This window comes from Salmo salar, chromosome ssa16, assembly GCF_905237065.1.
Source record: "Salmo salar chromosome ssa16, Ssal_v3.1, whole genome shotgun sequence".
Lineage (NCBI taxonomy): Eukaryota > Metazoa > Chordata > Actinopteri > Salmoniformes > Salmonidae > Salmo > Salmo salar.
Window position 1 is genome coordinate 96,145,773 of NC_059457.1, and position 18,138 is coordinate 96,163,910.

Consider the following 18,138-nt stretch of genomic DNA (forward strand, 5'->3'; position numbering starts at 1 on the left):
GATTCTCTAAGCTAGGCTAAAGGCTAAAGCACTGGAAAACAGAGGATTCTCTAAGCTAGGCTAAAGCACTGGAAAACAGGATTCTCTAAGCTAGGCTAAAGGCTAAAGCACTGGAAAACAGAGGATTCTCTAAGCTAGGCTAAAGGCTAAAGCCCTTGAAAACAGAGGATTCTCTAAGCTAGGCTAAAGACTAAAGCACTGGAAAACAGAGGATTCTCTAAGCTAGACTAAAGCACTGGAAAACAGAGGATTCTCTAAGCTAGGCTAAAGCACTGGAAAACAGGATTCTCTAAGCTAGGCTAAAGGCTAAAGCACTGGAAAACAGAGGATTCTCTAAGCTAGGCTAAAGGCTAAAGCCCTTGAAAACAGAGGATTCTCTAAGCTAGGCTAAAGCACTGGAAAACAGGATTCTCTAAGCTAGGCTAAAGGCTAAAGCACTGGAAAACAGAGGATTCTCTAAGCTAGACTAAAGCACTGGAAAACAGAGGATTCTCTAAGCTAGGCTAAAGACTAAAGCACTGGAAAACAGAGGATTCTCTAAGCTAGGCTAAAGACTAAAGCACTGGAAAACAGAGGATTCTCTAAGCTAGGCTAAAGGCTAAAGCACTGGAAAACAGGATTCTCTAAGCTAGGCTAAAGGCTAAAGCACTGGAAAACAGAGGATTCTCTAAGCTAGGCTAAAGGCTAAAGCACTGGAAAACAGGATTCTCTAAGCTAGGCTAAAGACTAAAGCACTGGAAAACAGAGGATTCGCTAAGCTAGGCTAAAGATTTTAAGGTTGTAGACCAAAAACAGGATAATGAAAGTTCACAAAGTAACAAGTAAAGGTAGACCCACCAATTACTTTGTGTTTTTACTGATATCAACTTTTTCTTATGTATTAAGTGATTTAAAACTCGTAATTCTGTTACCAAAATCGGTAACGGAATTACTGAGAAAATCTGTTATTTGTCACCTGCTTGCTAAACAACAGGTGTAGACTAACAGTGAAATGCTGACCTACGAATCCTTTTACAACAGAGTTAAATTACAATAATAAATCATTGAAATGGGGACACAAGGAATAAATACACAGTGAATAACTAGTCAGAATAATGTTGCTATATTCAGGGCATTCAGAAAGTATTCAGACCACTTCACTTTCTCCACATTTTGTTACGTTACAGCCTTATTCTAAAATGGATTAAATACATTGTTTTCCTCATCAATCTACACACAATACCCCATAATGACATCACAATACCCCATAATGACATCACAATACGCCATAATGACATCACAATACGCCATAATGACATCACAATACGCCATAATGACATCACAATACCCCATAATGACATCACAATACCCCATAATGACATCACAATACGCCATAACGACAAACCAAAAACTGGTGTGGGGAAAAAGTCAAGGGTCTGAATACTTTCCAAAGAAGAGTACTGTAGGGTTAGGGTCACAGGTCAGGACCAGGGGAGAGTACTGTAGGGTTAGGGTCACAGGTCAGGACCAGGGGAGAGTACTGTAGGGTTAGGGTCACAGGTCAGGACCAGGGGAGAGTACTGTAGGGTTAGGGTCACAGGTCAGGACCAGGGAAGTGTACTGTAGGGTTAGGGTCACAGGTCAGGACCAGGGGAGAGTACTGTAGGGTTAGGGTCACAGGTCAGGACCAGGGGAGAGTACTGTAGGGTTAGGGTCACAGGTCAGGACCAGGGGAGAGTACTGTAGGGTTAGGGTCACAGGTCAGGACCAGGGGAGAGTACTGTAGGGTTAGGGTCACAGGTCAGGACCAGGGAAGTGTACTGTAGGGTTAGGGTCACAGGTCAGGACCAGGGGAGAGTACTGTAGGGTTAGGGTCACAGGTCAGGTGCCAGGGGAGAGTACTGTAGGGTTAGGGTCACAGGTTAGGGCCAGGGCAGAGTACTGTAGGGTTAGGGTCACAGGTCAGGGCCAGGGCAGAGTACTGTAGGGTTAGGGTCACAGGTCAGGACCAGGGCAGAGTACTGTAGGGTTAGGGTCACAGGTCAGGGCCAGGGAAGTGTACTGTAGGGTTAGGGTCACAGGTCAGGGCCAGGGGAGAGTACTGTAGGGTTAGGGTCACAGGTCAGGACCAGCTGTAGGGTTAGGGTCACAGGTCAGGTGCCAGGGGAGAGTACTGTAGGGTTAGGGTCACAGGTCAGGGCCAGGGCAGAGTACTGTAGGGTTAGGGTCACAGGTCAGGGCCAGGGCAAAGTACTGTAGGGTTAGGGTCACAGGTCAGGACCAGGGAAGTGTACTGTAGGGTTAGGGTCACAGGTCAGGACCAGGGGAGAGTACTGTAGGGTTAGGGTCACAGGTCAGGACCAGGGGAGAGTACTGTAGGGTTAGGGTCACAGGTCAGGGCCAGGGGAGAGTACTGTAGGGTTAGGGTCACAGGTCAGGGCCAGGGCAAAGTACTGTAGGGTTAGGGTCACAGGTCAGGACCAGGGAAGTGTACTGTAGGGTTAGGGTCACAGGTCAGGACCAGGGGAGAGTACTGTAGGGTTAGGGTCACAGGTCAGGACCAGGGGAGAGTACTGTAGGGTTAGGGTCACAGGTCAGGGCCAGGGGAGAGTACTGTAGGGTTAGGGTCACAGGTCAGGACCAGGGAAGTGTACTGTAGGGTTAGGGTCACAGGTCAGGACCAGGGAAGTGTACTGTAGGGTTAGGGTCACAGGTCAGGACCAGTGAAGTGTACTGTAGGGTTAGGGTCACAGATCAGGGCCAGGGGAGAGTACTGTAGGGTTAGGGTCACAGGTCAGGGCCAGGGGAGAGTACTGTAGGGTTAGGGTCACAGGTCAGGGCCAGGGGAAAGTACTGTAGGGTTAGGGTCACAGGTCAGGGCTAGGGAAGAGTACAGTAGGGTTAGGGTCACAGGTCAGGGCCAGGGAAGTGTACTGTAGGGTCAGAGCGATATCCTAGTCCCAGGTTAGGGTCAGAGCGGAGCGATATCCTAGTCCCAGGTTAGGGTCAGAGCGGAGCGATATCCTAGTCCCAGGTTAGGGTCAGAGCAAAGCGATATCCTAGTCCCAGTTTAGGGTCAGAGCGATATCCTAGTCCCAGGTTAGGGTCAGAGCGGAGCGATATCCTAGTCCCAGGTTAGGGTCAGAGCAGAGCGATATCCTAGTCCCAGGTTAGGGTCAGAGCGATATCCTAGTCCCAGGTTAGGGTCAGAGCGGAGCGATATCCTAGTCCCAGGTTAGGGTCAGAGTGATATCCTAGTCCCAGGTTAGGGTCAGAGCGATATCCTAGTCCCAGGTTAGGGTCAGAGTGATATCCTAGTCCCAGGTTAGGGTCAGAGTGATATCCTAGTCCCAGGTTAGGGTCAGAGTGATATCCTAGTCCCAGGTTAGGGTCAGAGCAGAGCGATATCCTAGTCCCAGGTTAGGGTCAGAGCGGAGCGATATCCTAGTCCCAGGTTAGGGTCAGAGCGATATCCTAGTCCCAGGTTAGGGTCAGAGTGATATCCTAGTCCCAGGTTAGGGTCAGAGCGATATCCTAGTCCCAGGTTAGGGTCAGAGTGATATCCTAGTCCCAGGTTAGGGTCAGAGCAGAGCGATATCCTAGTCCCAGGTTAGGGTCAGAGCAGAGCGATATCCTAGTCCCAGGTTAGGGTCAGAGCAGAGCGATATCCTAGTCCCAGGTTAGGGTCAGAGCAGAGAGATATCCTAGTCCCAGGTTAGGCTCAGAGCGATATCCTAGTCCCAGGTTAGGGTCAGAGCGGAGCAATATCCTAGTCCCAGGTTAGGGTCAGAGCAGAGCGATATCCTAGTCCCAGGTTAGGGTCAGAGCAGAGCGATATCCTAGTCCCAGGTTAGGGTCAGATCAGAGCGATATCCTAGTCCCAGGTTAGGGTCAGAGCGATATCCTAGTCCCAGTTTAGGGTCAGAGCGATATCCTAGTCCCAGGTTAGGGTCAGAGCGGAGCGATATCCTAGTCCCAGGTTAGGGTCAGAGCAGAGCGATATCCTAGTCCCAGGTTAGGGTCAGAGCAGAGCGATATCCTAGTCCCAGGTTAGGGTCAGAGCGATATCCTAGTCCCAGGTTAGGGTCAGAGCAGAGCGATATCCTAGTCCCAGGTTAGGGTCAGAGCGATATCCTAGTCCCAGGTTAGGGTCAGAGCAGAGCGATATCCTAGTCCCAGGTTAGGGTCAGATCAGAGCGATATCCTAGTCCCAGGTTAGGGTCAGAGCGATATCCTAGTCCCAGGTTAGGGTCAGAGCGATATCCTAGTCCCAGTTTAGGGTCAGAGCGATATCCTAGTCCCAGTTTAGGGTCAGAGCGGAGCGATATCCTAGTCCCCGGTTAGGGTCAGAGCAGAGCGATATCCTAGTCCCAGGTTAGGGTCAGAGCAGAGCGATATCCTAGTCCCAGGTTAGGGTCAGAGCGATATCCTAGTCCCAGGTTAGGGTCAGAGCGATATCCTAGTCCCAGGTTAGGGTCAGAGCGGAGCGATATCCTAGTCCCAGGTTAGGGTCAGAGGAGAGCGATATCCTAGTCCCAGGTTAGGGTCAGAGCGGAGCGATATCCTAGTCCCAGGTTAGGGTCAGAGCGATATCCTAGTCCCAGGTTAGGGTCAGAGCAGAGCGATATCCTAGTCCCAGGTTAGGGTCAGAGCGGAGCGATATCCTAGTCCCAGGTTAGGGTCAGAGCGGAGCAATATCCTAGTCCCAGGTTAGGGTCAGAGCGATATCCTAGTCCCAGGTTAGGGTCAGAGTGATATCCTAGTCCCAGGTTAGGGTCAGAGCAGAGTGATATCCTAGTCCCAGGTTAGGGTCAGAGCAGAGTGATATCCTAGTCCCAGGTTAGGGTCAGAGCGATATCCTAGTCCCAGGTTAGGGTCAGAGTGATATCCTAGTCCCAGGTTAGGGTCAGATCAGAGCGATATCCTAGTCCCAGGTTAGGGTCAGAGCGATATCCTAGTCCCAGGTTAGGGTCAGAGCGATATCCTAGTCCCAGTTTAGGGTCAGAGCGATATCCTAGTCCCAGGTTAGGGTCAGAGCGGAGCGATATCCTAGTCCCCGGTTAGGGTCAGAGCAGAGCGATATCCTAGTCCCAGGTTAGGGTCAGAGCAGAGCGATATCCTAGTCCCAGGTTAGGGTCAGAGCGATATCCTAGTCCCAGGTTAGGGTCAGAGCGATATCCTAGTCCCAGGTTAGGGTCAGAGCGGAGCGATATCCTAGTCCCAGGTTAGGGTCAGAGGAGAGCGATCTCCTAGTCCCAGGTTAGGGTCAGAGCGGAGCGATATCCTAGTCCCAGGTTAGGGTCAGAGCGATATCCTAGTCCCAGGTTAGGGTCAGAGCAGAGCGATATCCTAGTCCCAGGTTAGGGTCAGAGCGGAGCGATATCCTAGTCCCAGGTTAGGGTCAGAGCGGAGCGATATCCTAGTCCCAGGTTAGGGTCAGAGCGATATCCTAGTCCCAGGTTAGGGTCAGAGTGATATCCTAGTCCCAGGTTAGGGTCAGAGCAGAGTGATATCCTAGTCCCAGGTTAGGGTCAGAGTGATATCCTAGTCCCAGGTTAGGGTCAGAGCAGAGTGATATCCTAGTCCCAGGTTAGGGTCAGAGCGATATCCTAGTCCCAGGTTAGGGTCAGAGTGATATCCTAGTCCCAGGTTAGGGTCAGAGTGATATCCTAGTCCCAGGTTAGGGTCAGAGCAGAGCGATATCCTAGTCCCATGTTAGGGTCAGAGCAGAGCGATATCCTAGTCCCAGGTTAGGGTCAGAGCAGAGCGATATCCTAGTCCCAGATTAGGGTCAGAGCAGAGCGATATCCTAGTCCCAGGTTAGGGTCAGAGTGATATCCTAGTCCCAGGTTAGGGTCAGAGCGATATCCTAGTCCCAGGTTAGGGTCAGAGCGATATCCTAGTCCCAGGTTAGGGTCAGAGCGATATCCTAGTCCCAGGTTAGGGTCAGAGTGATATCCTAGTCCCAGGTTAGGGTCAGAGTGATATCCTAGTCCCAGGTTAGGGTCAGAGCGATATCCTAGTCCCAGGTTAGGGTCAGAGCGATATCCTAGTCCCAGGTTAGGGTCAGAGCGATATCCTAGTCCCAGTGTGCGCTATACAGAGGACGTTTTGGCTTCATCATTGCTGCAGTGTTGCAACATGTTGTTGACAAAATAATGCTGATATCATTTAACTCTTATCACATGTCATGTAATCAACTTCTAAGCACTGCTGCTCTCCCTCCCTCTCTCCCTCCCTCTCTCCCTCCCTCTCTCTCTCCCTCTCTCCCTCCCTTCTCTCTCCCTCTCTTCTCTCTCCTCTCCCTCCCTGCTCTCTCCTCTCCCTCCCTTCTCTCTCCTCTCCTCTCTCTCTCCCTCCCCCTCCCTCTCTCTCCCTCTCCCCCTCCTCCCCTCCCTCTCCCCCTCCTCCCCTCTCTCTCTCTCCCCTCCTCCCCCTTCTCTCTCCTCCCCTCTCTCCCTCCCCCTCCTCCCCTCCCTCTCCCCCTCTCTCCCCCCCTCCCTCTCCCCCTCCCCCTCCTCCTCCCCCTCCCTCTCTCTCCCCCCCTCCCTCTCTCTCTCCCTCCCTCCCCCTCCTCCCCTCTCTCTCCCCCTCCTCCCCTCCCTCTCCCCCTCCTCCCCTCTCTCTCTCTCCCCTCCTCGCCCTTCTCCCTCCCTCTCTCTCTCCCTCCTCCCCTCCTCTCCCTCCTCCCCTCCTCTCCCCCTCCCTCCCCCCTCCCCCTCCCTCCCCCTCCTCCTCTCCCTCTCCCCCTCCTCCCCTCTCTCTCTCTCCCTCCCTCCCTCCTCTCCCCCTCCCTCTCTCCCTCCCTCCTCCCCTCCTCTCCCCCTCCCTCTCTCCCTCCTCCCTCCCCCCCTCCTGTAGAACCTGAAGGCAGATCCAGAGGAGTTGTTCACTAAGTTGGAGAGGATAGGTAAAGGCTCGTTCGGTGAGGTGTTTAAAGGAATAGACAAGAGGACTCAGAAGGTGGTGGCCGTTAAGATCATTGACCTGGAGGAGGCTGAGGATGAGATGGAGGACATCCAGCAGGAGATCACTGTGTTGAGTCAGTGTGACAGCCCCTTCATCACCAAGTACTATGGATCCTACCTGAAGGTAGGTCATAGGGTTAGGGATCAGGGTTAAAGGTCACGGAGCTGTCCTAACACCTCCTCTGTTAGATCTGGAGGAACCATCCCCTGTCCTAACACCTCCTGATCTGGAGGAACCAGCCCCCTGTCCTAACACCTCCTGATCTGGAGGAACCATCCCTGTCCTAACACCTCCTGATCTGGAGTAACCAGCCCCCATTCCTAACACCTCCTCTGTTAGATCTGGAGGAGCCAGCCCCCTGTCCTAACCCCTCCTGATCTGGAGGAACCACCACCCTGTCCTAACACCTCCTTTGTTAGATCTGGAGGAACCATCCCCTGTCCTAACACCTCCTGATCTGGAGGAACCAGCCCCTGTCCTAACACCTCCTGATCTGGAGGAGCCAGCCCCCATTCCTAACACCTCCTGATCTGGAGGAGCCAGCCCCCATTCCTAACACCTCTGTAACTGGTCTCTCTTGTCGTCTTCAGGAGGCCAAGCTGTGGATCATTATGGAGTATCTCGGAGGAGGCTCTGCGTTGGATCTGGTGAGTGATGTTACCAGTAGTCAGACAATATGTGGACGTTGTGCTAGCTAACGGGGGGCGGTTGTGCTAGCTAACAGGGCGGTTGTGCTAGCTAACGCGGGCGGTTGTGTGAGTTGTGCTAGCTAACGGGGGGCGGTTGTGTGAGTTGAGCTAGCTAACGGGGCGGTTGTGCTAGCTAACGCGGGCGGTTGTGTGAGTTGAGCTAGCTAACGGGGCGGTTGTGCTAGCTAACGGGGGGCGGTTGTGTGAGTTGAGCTAGCTAACGGGGCGGTTGTGCTAGCTAACGCGGGCGGTTGTGTGAGTTGCGCTAGCTAACGGGGGCGGTTGTGCTAGCTAACGGGGGCGGTTGTGCTAGCTAACGGGCGGTTGTGCTAGCTAACGCGGGCGGTTGTGTGAGTTGTGCTAGCTAACGGGGGGCGGTTGTGTGAGTTGAGCTAGCTAACGCGGGCGGTTGTGTGAGTTGCGCTAGCTAACGGGGCGGTTGTGTGAGTTGCGCTAGCTAACCCGGGCAGTTGTGTGAGTTGCGCTAGCTAACGGGGCGGTTGTGTGAGTTGCGCTAGCTAACGGGGCGGTTGTGCTAGCTAACGGGGGCGGTTGTGCTAGCTAACGCGGGCGGTTGTGTGAGTTGCGCTAGCTAACGGGGCGGTTGTGTGAGTTGCGCTAGCTAACGGGGGGCGGTTGTGTGAGTTGTGCTAGCTAACGGGGCGGTTGTGTGAGTTGCGCTAGCTAACGGGGCGGTTGTGTGAGTTGCGCTAGCTAACGGGGGCGGTTGTGTGAGTTGCGCTAGCTAACGGGGGCGGTTGTGTGAGTTGTGCTAGCTAACGGGGCGGTTGTGCTAGCTAACGGGGATGGTTGTGTGAGTTGAGCTAGCTAACGGGGATGGTTGTGTGAGTTGCACTAGCTAACGGGGGCGGTTGTGTGAGTTGTGCTAGCTAACGGGGCGGTAGTGTGAGTTGCGCTAGCTAACGCGGGTGGTTGTGTGAGTTGTGATAGCTAACTGGGGGCGGCTGCGCTAGCTAACGGGGGCGATTGTGCTAGCTAACGGAGGCGGTTGTGTGAGTTGCGCTAGCTAACGAGGGGCGGTTGTGTGCGTTGCGCTAGCTAACGGGGGGCGGTTGTGTGCGTTGCGCTAGCTAACGGGGGCGGTTGTGTGCGTTGCGCTAGCTAACGGGGGCGGTTGTGCTAGCTAACGGGGATGGTTGTGTGAGTTGAGCTAGCTAACGGGGCGGTTGTGTGAGTTGCGCTAGCTAACGGGGGCGGTTGTGTGAGTTGTGCTAGCTAACGGGGGGCGGTTGTGCTAGCTAACGGGGATGGTTGTGTGAGTTGAGCTAGCTAACGGGGATGGTTGTGTGAGTTGAGCTAGCTAACGGGGGGCGGTTGTGTGAGTTGCGCTAGCTAACGGGGCGGTTGTGCTAGCTAACGGGGATGGTTGTGTGAGTTGAGCTAGCTAACGGGGAGGGTTGTGTGAATTGCGCTAGCTAACGGGGGCGGTTGTGTGCGTTGCGCTAGCTAACGGGGCGGTTGTGCTAGCTAACGGGGATGGTTGTGTGAGTTGAGCTAGCTAACGGGGCGGTTGTGTGAGTTGCGCTAGCTAACGGGGCGGTTGTGTGAGTTGTGCTAGCTAACGGGGGCGGTTGTGCTAGCTAACGGGGATGGTTGTGTGAGTTGAGCTAGCTAACGGGGATGGTTGTGTGCGTTGAGCTAGCTAACGGGGGCGGTTTTGTGAGTTGCGCTAGCTAACGGGGGGCGGTTGTGTGAGTTGCGCTAGCTAACGGGGCGGTTGTGTGCGTTGTGCTAGCTAACGGGGCGGTTGTGCTAGCTAACGGGGGCGGTTGTGCTAGCTAACGGGGGCGGTTGTGTGAGTTGAGCTAGCTAACGGGGCGGTTGTGTGAGTTGCGCTAGCTAACGGGGGCGGTTGTGTGCGTTGCGCTAGCTAACGGGGCGGTTGTGCTAGCTAACGGGGGCGGTTGTGCTAGCTAACGGGGATGGTTGTGTGTGTTGAGCTAGCTAACGGGGGCGGTTGTGTGAGTTGTGCTAGCTAACGGGGCGGTTGTGTGAGTTGCGCTAGCTAACGGGGCGGTTGTGCTAGCTAACGGGGATGGTTGTGTGAGTTGAGCTAGCTAACGGGGATGGTTGTGTGAATTGCGCTAGCTAACGGGGGCGGTTGTGTGAGTTGCGCTAGCTAACGGGGGCGGTTGTGTGAGTTGCGCTAGCTAACGGGGGCGGTTGTGTGAGTTGCGCTAGCTAACGGGGCGGTTGTGCTAGCTAACGGGGATGGTTGTGTGAGTTGAGCTAGCTAACGGGGATGGTTGTGTGAGTTGAGCTAGCTAACGGGGGGCGGTTGTGTGAGTTGCGCTAGCTAACGGGGGGCGGTTGTGTGAGTTGCGCTAGCTAACCGGGGCGGTTGTGTGAGTTGCGCTAGCTAATGGGGGCGGTTGTGTGAGTTGCGCTAGCTAACGGGGGCGGTTGTGTGAGTTGCGCTAGCTAACGGGGGGCGGTTGTGTCAGTTGCGCTAGCTAACGGGGGGCGGTTGTGTCAGTTGCGCTAGCTAACGTGGGCGGGTGTGAGTTGCGCTAGCTAACGTGGGCGGGTGTGAGTTGCGCTAGCTAACGTGGGCGGGTGTGAGTTGAGCTAGCTAACGGAGGCGGTTGTGTGAGTTGCGCTAGCTAACGGGGGCGGTTGTCTGAGTTGCGCTAGCTAACGGGGATGGCTGTGTGAGTTGCGATAGCTAACGGGGGCGGTTGTGTGTTTTTCCAGTTGGAGCCGGGGTTGCTGGATGAGACTCAGATCGCTACCATCCTCAGAGAGATTCTGAAGGGTCTGGAATACCTCCACTCAGAGAAGAAGATACACAGAGATATCAAAGGTACTAAATAGCATGGATGCTAGTAGGGGCTAACCTAGCTAACAGGGGTACGAGTAGGGGCTAACCTAACTAACAGGGATACTAGTAGGGGCTAACCTAGCTAACAGGGGCTAACCTAGCTAACAGGGATACTAGTAGGGGCTAACCTAGCTAACAGGGATACTAGTAGGGGCTAACCTAACTAACAGGGATCCTAGTAGGGGCTAACCTAACTAACAGGGATACTAGTAGGGGCTAACCTAGCTAACAGGGATACTAATAGGGGCTAACCTAGCTAACCTAGCTAACATGGATACTAGTAGGGGCTAACCTAACTAGCAGGGGTACTAGTAGGGGCTAACCTAACTAACAGGGATACTAGTAGGGGCTAACCTAACTAGCAGGGGTACTAGTAGGGGCTAACCTAACTAACAGGGATACTAGTAGGGGCTAACCTAGCTAACAGGGATACTAGTAGGGGCTAACCTAGCTAACATGGATACTAGTAGGGGCTAACCTAACTAGCAGGGGTACTAGTAGGGGCTAACCTAACTAACAGGGATACTAGTAGGGGCTAACCTAACTAGCAGGGATACTAGTAGGGGCTAACCTAACTAACAGGGATACTAGTAGGGGCTAACCTAACTAGCAAGGTTACTAGTAGGGGCTAACCTAACTAACAGGGATACTAGTAGAGGCTAACCTAACTAGCAGGGGTACTAGTAGGGGCTAACCTAACTAGCAGGGATACTAGTAGGGGCTAACCTAGCTAACAGGGGCTAACCTAGCTAACAGGGGTACGAGTAGGGGCTAACCTAGCTAACAGGGGAACGAGTAGGGGCTAACCTAGCTAACAGGGATACTATTTGGGGCTAACAGGGATACTAGTAGGGGCTAACCTAGCTAACAGGGATAATAGTAGGGGCTAAGCTAGCTAACATGGATACTAGTAGGGGCTAACCTAGCTAACAGGGATACTAGTAGGGGCTGACCTAACTAGCAGGGGTACTAGTAGGGGCTAACCTAACTAGCATGGATACTAGTAGGGGCTAACCTAACTAGCATGGATACTAGTAGGGGCTAACTTAGCTGGACAGCGATACTAGTAGGTGTTCACCTAGCTAACAGGGGTACTAGTAGGGGCTAGCAGGGATACTAGTAAGGGCTAACCTAACTAACAGGGATACAAGTAGGGGCTAACCTAACTAACAGGGATACTAGTAGGGGCTAACCTAACTAACAGGGGTACTAGTAGGGGTTAACCTAGCTAACAGGGATACTAGTAGGGGCTAACCTAACTAACAGGAATACTAGTAGGGGCTAACCTAACTAGCATGGATGCTAGTAGGGGCTAACCTAACTAGCAGGGGTACTAGTAGGGGCTAACCTAACTAGCATGGATACTAGTAGGGGCTAACTTAGCTGGACAGCGATACTAGTAGGTGTTCACCTAGCTAACAGGGGTACTAGTAGGGGCTAGCAGGGATACTAGTAGGGGCTAACCTAACTAACATGGGTACTAGTAGGGGCTAACCTAGCTAACAGGGATACTAGTAGGGGCTAACCTAACTAGCAGGGGTACTAGAAGGGGCTAACCTAACTAACAGGGATCCTAGTAGGGGCTAACAGGGATACTAGTAGGGGCTGACCTAGCTAACAGGGATACTAGTAGGGGCTAACCTAGCTAACAGGGATACTAGTAGGGGCTAACCTAGCTAACAGGGATACTAGTAGGGGCTAACCTAACTAGCAGGGATACTAGTAGGGGCTGACAGGGTTAATGTAGAAGGTCCAGAGACATCAGCAGTACTGACAGGGTTAATGTCGAAGGTACAGAGAGACATCAGCAGTACTGACAGGGTTAATGTACCCCCTGGTTCCATTCTGGGTTTGAGTCCTGGTCGGGGCCTACCACCTGGTTCCATTCTGGGTTTGAGTCCTGGTCGGGTCTACCCCCTGGTTCCATTCTGGGTTTGAGTCCTGGTCGGGCCTACCCCCTGGTTCCATTCTGGGTTTGAGTCCTGGTCGGGGCCTACCACCTGGTTCCATTCTGGGTTTGAGTCCTGGTCGGGCCTACCCCCTTGGTTCCATTCTGGGTTTGAGTTCTGGTCGGGGCCTACCCCCTTGGTTCCATTCTGGGTTTGAGTCCTGGTCGGGGCCTACCACCTGGTTCCATTCTGGTTTTGAGTCCTGGTCGGGGCCTACCACCTGGTTCCATTCTGGGTTTGAGTCCTGGTCGGGTCTACCCCCTGGTTCCATTCTGGGTTTGAGTCCTGGTCGGGTCTACCCCCTGGTTCCATTCTGGGTTTGAGTCCTGGTCGGGCCTACCCCCTGGTTCCATTCTGGGTTTGAGTCCTGGTCGGGCCTACCCTCTGGTTCCATTCTGGGTCTGAGTCCTGGTCGGGGCCTACCCCCCTGGTTCCATTCTGGGTTTGAGTCCTGGTCGGGCTACCCCCTGTTTCCATTCTGGGTTTGAGTCCTGGTCGGGCCCCTGGTTCCATTCTGGATTTGAGTCCTGGTCGGGGCCTACCCCCTGGTTCCATTCTGGGTTTGAGTCCTGGTCGGGGCCTACCCCCCTGGTTCCATTCTGGGTTTGAGTCCTGGTCGGGCCTACCCTCTGGTTCCATTCTGGGTTTGAGTCCTGGTCGGGGCCTACCCTCTGGTTCCATTCTGGGTTTGAGTCCTGGTCGGGGGCTACCCCCTGGTTCCATTCTGGGTTTGAGTCCTGGTCGGGCCTACCCCCTTGGTTCCATTCTGGGTTTGAGTTCTGGTCGGGGCCTACCCCCTTGGTTCCATTCTGGGTTTGAGTTCTGGTCGGGGCCTACCCCCTTGGTTCCATTCTGGGTTTGAGTCCTGGTCGGGGCCTACCACCTGGTTCCATTCTGGGTTTGAGTCCTGGTCGGGTCTACCCCCTGGTTCCATTCTGGGTTTGAGTCCTGGTCGGGTCTACCCCCTGGTTCCATTCTGGGTTTGAGTCCTGGTCGGGCCTACCCCTGGTTCCATTCTGGGTTTGAGTCCTGGTCGGGCCTACCCCCTGTTTCCATTCTGGGTTTGAGTCCTGGTCGGGCCCCTGGTTCCATTCTGGATTTAAGTCCTGGTCGGGCCTACCCCTGGTTCCATTCTGGGTTTGAGTCCTGGTCGGGGCCTACCCCCCTGGTTCCATTCTGGGTTTGAGTCCTGGTCGGGCCTACCCTCTGGTTCCATTCTGGGTTTGAGTCCTGGTCGGGGCCTACCCCCCTGGTTCCATTCTGGGTTTGAGTCCTGGTCGGGCCTACCCCCTGTTTCCATTCTGGGTTTGAGTCCTGGTCGGGCCCCTGGTTCCATTCTGGGTTTGAGTCCTGGTCGGGGCCTACCCCGTGGTTCCATTCTGGGTTTGAGTCCTGGTCGGGCCTACCCCCTGGTTCCATTCTGGGTTTGAGTCCTGGTCGGGTCGGGCCTACCCCCTGGTTCCATTCTGGGTTTGAGTCCTGGCCGGGCCTACCCCCTGGTTCCATTCTGGGTTTGAGTCCTGGTCGGGGCCTACCCTCTGGTTCCATTCTGGGTTTGAGTCCTGGTCGGGGCCTACCCCCTTGGTTCCATTCTGAGTTCGAGTCCTGGTCGGGGCCTACCCCCTTGGTTCCATTCTGAGTTTGAGTCCTGGTCGGGGCCTACCCTCTGGTTCCATTCTGAGTTTGAGTCCTGGTCGGGGCCTACCCCCTTGGTTCCATTCTGGGTTTGAGTCCTGGTCGGGGCCTACCCCCGTGGTTCCATTCTGGGTTTGAGTCCTGGTCGGGGCCTACCCCCTGGTTCCATTCTGGGTTTGAGTCCTGGTCGGGGCCTACCCTCTGGTTCCATTCTGGGTTTGAGTCCTGGTCGGGGCCTACCCTCTGGTTCCATTCTGGGTTTGAGTCCTGGTCAGGGCCTACCCCCTTGGTTCCATTCTGAGTTCGAGTCCTGGTCGGGGCCTACCCCCTTGGTTCCATTCTGGGTTTGAGTCCTGGTCGGGGCCTACCCCCTGGTTCCATTCTGGGTTTGAGTCCTGGTCGGGGCCTACCCCTTTGGTTCCATTCTGGGTTTGAGTCCTGGTCGGGGCCTACCCCCTTGGTTCCATTCTGGATTTGAGTCCTGGTCGGGGCCTACCCCCTGGTTCCATTCTGGGTTTGAGTCCTGGTCGGGGCCTACCCCCTTTTTTCCATTCTGGGTTTGAGTCCTGGTCGGGGCCTACCCCCTTGGTTCCATTCTGGATTTGAGTCCTGGTCGGGGCCTACCCCCTGGTTCCATTCTGGGTTTGAGTCCTGGTCGGGGCCTACCCCCTTGGTTCCATTCTGGGTTTGAGTCCTGGTCGGGGCCTACCCCCTTGGTTCCATTCTGGATTTGAGTCCTGGTCGGGGCCTACCCCCTGGTTCCATTCTGGGTTTGAGTCCTGGTCGGGGCCTACCCCCTGGTTCCATTCTGGGTTTGAGTCCTGGTCGGGGCCTACCCCCTTGGTTCCATTCTGGATTTGAGTCCTGGTCGGGGCCTACCCCCTGGTTCCATTCTGGGTTTGAGTCCTGGTCGGGGCCTACCCCCTTGGTTCCATTCTGGGTTTGAGTCCTGGTCGGGGCCTACCCCCTTGGTTCCATTCTGGGTTTGAGTCCTGGTCGGGGCCTACCCCATTTGGCTTCATTGTGATCCAAACTGCTCTCTTCTCTCCCTCAGCTGCCAACGTTCTGCTGTCGGACCGTGGGGAGGTGAAGCTGGCAGACTTCGGGGTGGCTGGACAGCTAACCGATACCCAACTCAAACGCAGCACCTTCGTTGGCACGCCCTTCTGGATGGCTCCAGAGGTCATCAAGCAGTCAGCCTACGACTGTAAGGTGAGAGGTCAGAGGTTACAGTAAGGCTACGACTCTATGGTGAGAGGTCAGGGATCATACAGGAAGTTCTGTTTATAATGACAACAAAGAAGTTATCCCAAATGCCACACAAGGCCTACATCTGAATTGGCACCCTATTCTCTATATAGTACACTAGCCCATAGGACTCTGGTCAATCGTAATTCCTATTATATAAACAGTAGGGTGTGATTTTTGGATGGTCCTAAGGTGAAAACATCTCTCTCTCTCTCTCTCTCTGTCCCCTGTGTGTGTTGCAGGCAGACATCTGGTCCCTGGGTATAACGTGTATAGAGCTGGCTAAAGGAGAACCCCCACACTCTGAGCTACACCCTATGAAAGTGCTCTTCCTTATCCCAAAGAACACCCCTCCTACCCTGGAGGGGAACTACAGCAAGACCCTGAAGGAGTTCGTGGAGGCCTGCCTGAACAAGGAGCCAAGATTCGTTAGTGTTCACTTTTCAAACCCCAAACCCAACTGGTTTCAACTGGTTTCAACTGGTTTCAACTGGTTTCAACTGGTTTCAACTGGTTTTACTTCCTTTTGAAGTGTTCTGTTAGGAAACACTTTAACCTCTCTAGGGTAGGTGGGACGCAATCGTCCCACACTATTCAACAGCCAGTGAAAAATCAGAGCCACAAAATGTCATAATTCAAAGTTCTCAAACATAGGACTATTTTACACCATTTTATAGATACACTTCTCCTGAATCGAACCACGTTGTCCGATTTCCAAAAGGCTTTACAGCGAAAGCAAAACATTAGATTATGTTAGGAGAGTACATAGACACAAATAACCACACAGCCATTTTCCAAGCAACTAGCACGCATCACAAATACCCAAAACCACAGCTAAATGCAGCACTAACCTTTGACGATCTTCATCAGATGACACTCCTAGGACATCATGTTACACAATACATGTATGTTTTGTTCGATAAAGTTCATATTTATATCTAAAAACAGCATTTTACATCGGCGCTTGATGTTCAGAAAATATACTGCCTCCAATACTGCCGGTGAACCAGCACTACAATTTACAAAAATACTCGTCATAAACGTTGATAAAGTATTAAACTGTTATTCAAAGAATTATAGATGAACATCTCCTTTATGCTAACGCTGTGAAAGATTTCAAAATAACTTTACTGGGAAAGCACACTTTGCAATAATCTGAGTACTGCGCTCAGAAAAATACACTAGGCAATACAGATACCTGCCATTTTGGAGTCATCTAAAATATTAAATAGCTTTAGAAATATTCCTTTACCTTTGATGATCTTCATCAGAAGGCACTTCCAGGAATCCCAGGTCCACAATAAATGTTGTTTTGTTCAATAAACTTCATAATTTATGTCCAAATAGCTCCTTGTTGTTAGCGCATTCAGTTCAGCTACTCCAAATGTTGTAAGCGCGCCGAAAATGTCACGAAGAAAAGTAAAAAAAAAGTTATATTTCCGTTCGTTCAAACATGTCAAACATGTCAAACGTTGTAAAGCATCAATCTTTAGGGCCTTTAGAACTTGAAACTTCAGTAATATTCCAACCGGACGGTTCCAGTGTCTTGAAAAACGTTTTGGAACACAGGTCCCTTCTCGCGTGAATGCGCGCCAATGAACTGATGGGTCTACAACTTCCCAGGCTTCTTGTTCGGTCTCTGTTCATCGTAGACGCCTCAAACAACTTTCTAAAGACTGTTGACATCTAGTGGAAGCCTTAGGAAGTGCAAAATGACCCCTAACTCACTGTGTGTTCGATTGGCAATGACTTGAAAGGACTACAAGCGGCAGAATTCTCACTTCCTGGTTGGATTTTTCTCAGGTTTTTGCCTGCCATATGAGTTCTGTTATACTCACAGACATCATTCAAACAGTTTTAGATACTTCAGAGTGTTTTCTATCCAAATCTACTAATAATATGCATATTCTAGTTCCTGGGCCCGAGTAGTAGGCCGTTTAATTTGGGGACGTTTTTCATCCGGCCGTGAAAATACTGCCCCCTACCCTAGAGAGGTTTTAAACCCCAAACCCAACTGGTTTCAACTGGTTTCAACTTCCTTTTGAAATGTTCTGTTAGGAAACACTTTCAAACCCCAATCCCAACTGGTTTCAACTGGTTTCACTTCCATTTGTTGGCCTGGCAATATCAGAGAGCATTTGGAAGTTATTTGTGCATCTCTCCGCTCCTCACCTTGCTTACAATTTATTTTTCTTCTCATCCCTACCGCTTTCCTCCTTCCCTTCCCTTTCCCCCTCTCTCTCTCTCTCTCGCTCTGTGCAGAGGCCCACTGCCAAAGAGCTGTTGAAACACAAGCTGATTGTGCGTCACGCCAAGAAGACGTCGTACCTGACAGAGCTGGTGGATAAATACAGGAGGTGGAAGGCTGAGCAGACCAGACAGCAGGCAGAGTCCAGCTCAGACGAGTCTGACTCGTAAGTCAGGATCAGACCTAGACAGCAGGCAGAGTCCAGCTCAGATGAGTCTGACTCGTAAGTCAGGATCAGACCAGACAGCAGGCAGAGTCCAGCTCAGACGAGTCTGACTCGTAAGTCAGGATCAGACCAGACAGCAGGCAGAGTCCAGCTCAGACGAGTCTGACTCGTAAGTCAGGATCAGACCAGACAGCAGGCAGAGTCCAGCTCAGACGAGTCTGACTCGTAAGTCAGGATCAGACCAGACAGCAGGCAGAGTCCAGCTCAGACGAGTCTGACTCGTAAGTCAGGATCAGACCAGACACCAGGCAGAGTCCAGCTCAGACGAGTCTGACTCGTAAGTCAGGATCAAACCAGACAGCAGGCAGAGTCCAGCTCAGACGAGTCTGACTCGTAAGTCAGGATCAGACCAG

General features: G+C 52.8%; 1 protein-coding gene across 1 annotated transcript in view; it reads left to right on the forward strand.

Moving 5' to 3' along the window:
- Window positions 1-18,138, forward strand: part of LOC106575054 (serine/threonine-protein kinase 24) — a 32,688-nt gene that overhangs the window by 3,178 nt on the left and 11,372 nt on the right. Inside the window, exons 2-7 of the mRNA XM_045698444.1 lie at window positions 6,841-7,071; window positions 7,539-7,595; window positions 10,353-10,461; window positions 15,118-15,275; window positions 15,554-15,739; window positions 17,574-17,725. Of these exons, the coding sequence (XP_045554400.1) occupies window positions 6,841-7,071; window positions 7,539-7,595; window positions 10,353-10,461; window positions 15,118-15,275; window positions 15,554-15,739; window positions 17,574-17,725 (893 nt within the window). The remainder of the gene's footprint in view (window positions 1-6,840; window positions 7,072-7,538; window positions 7,596-10,352; window positions 10,462-15,117; window positions 15,276-15,553; window positions 15,740-17,573; window positions 17,726-18,138) is intronic.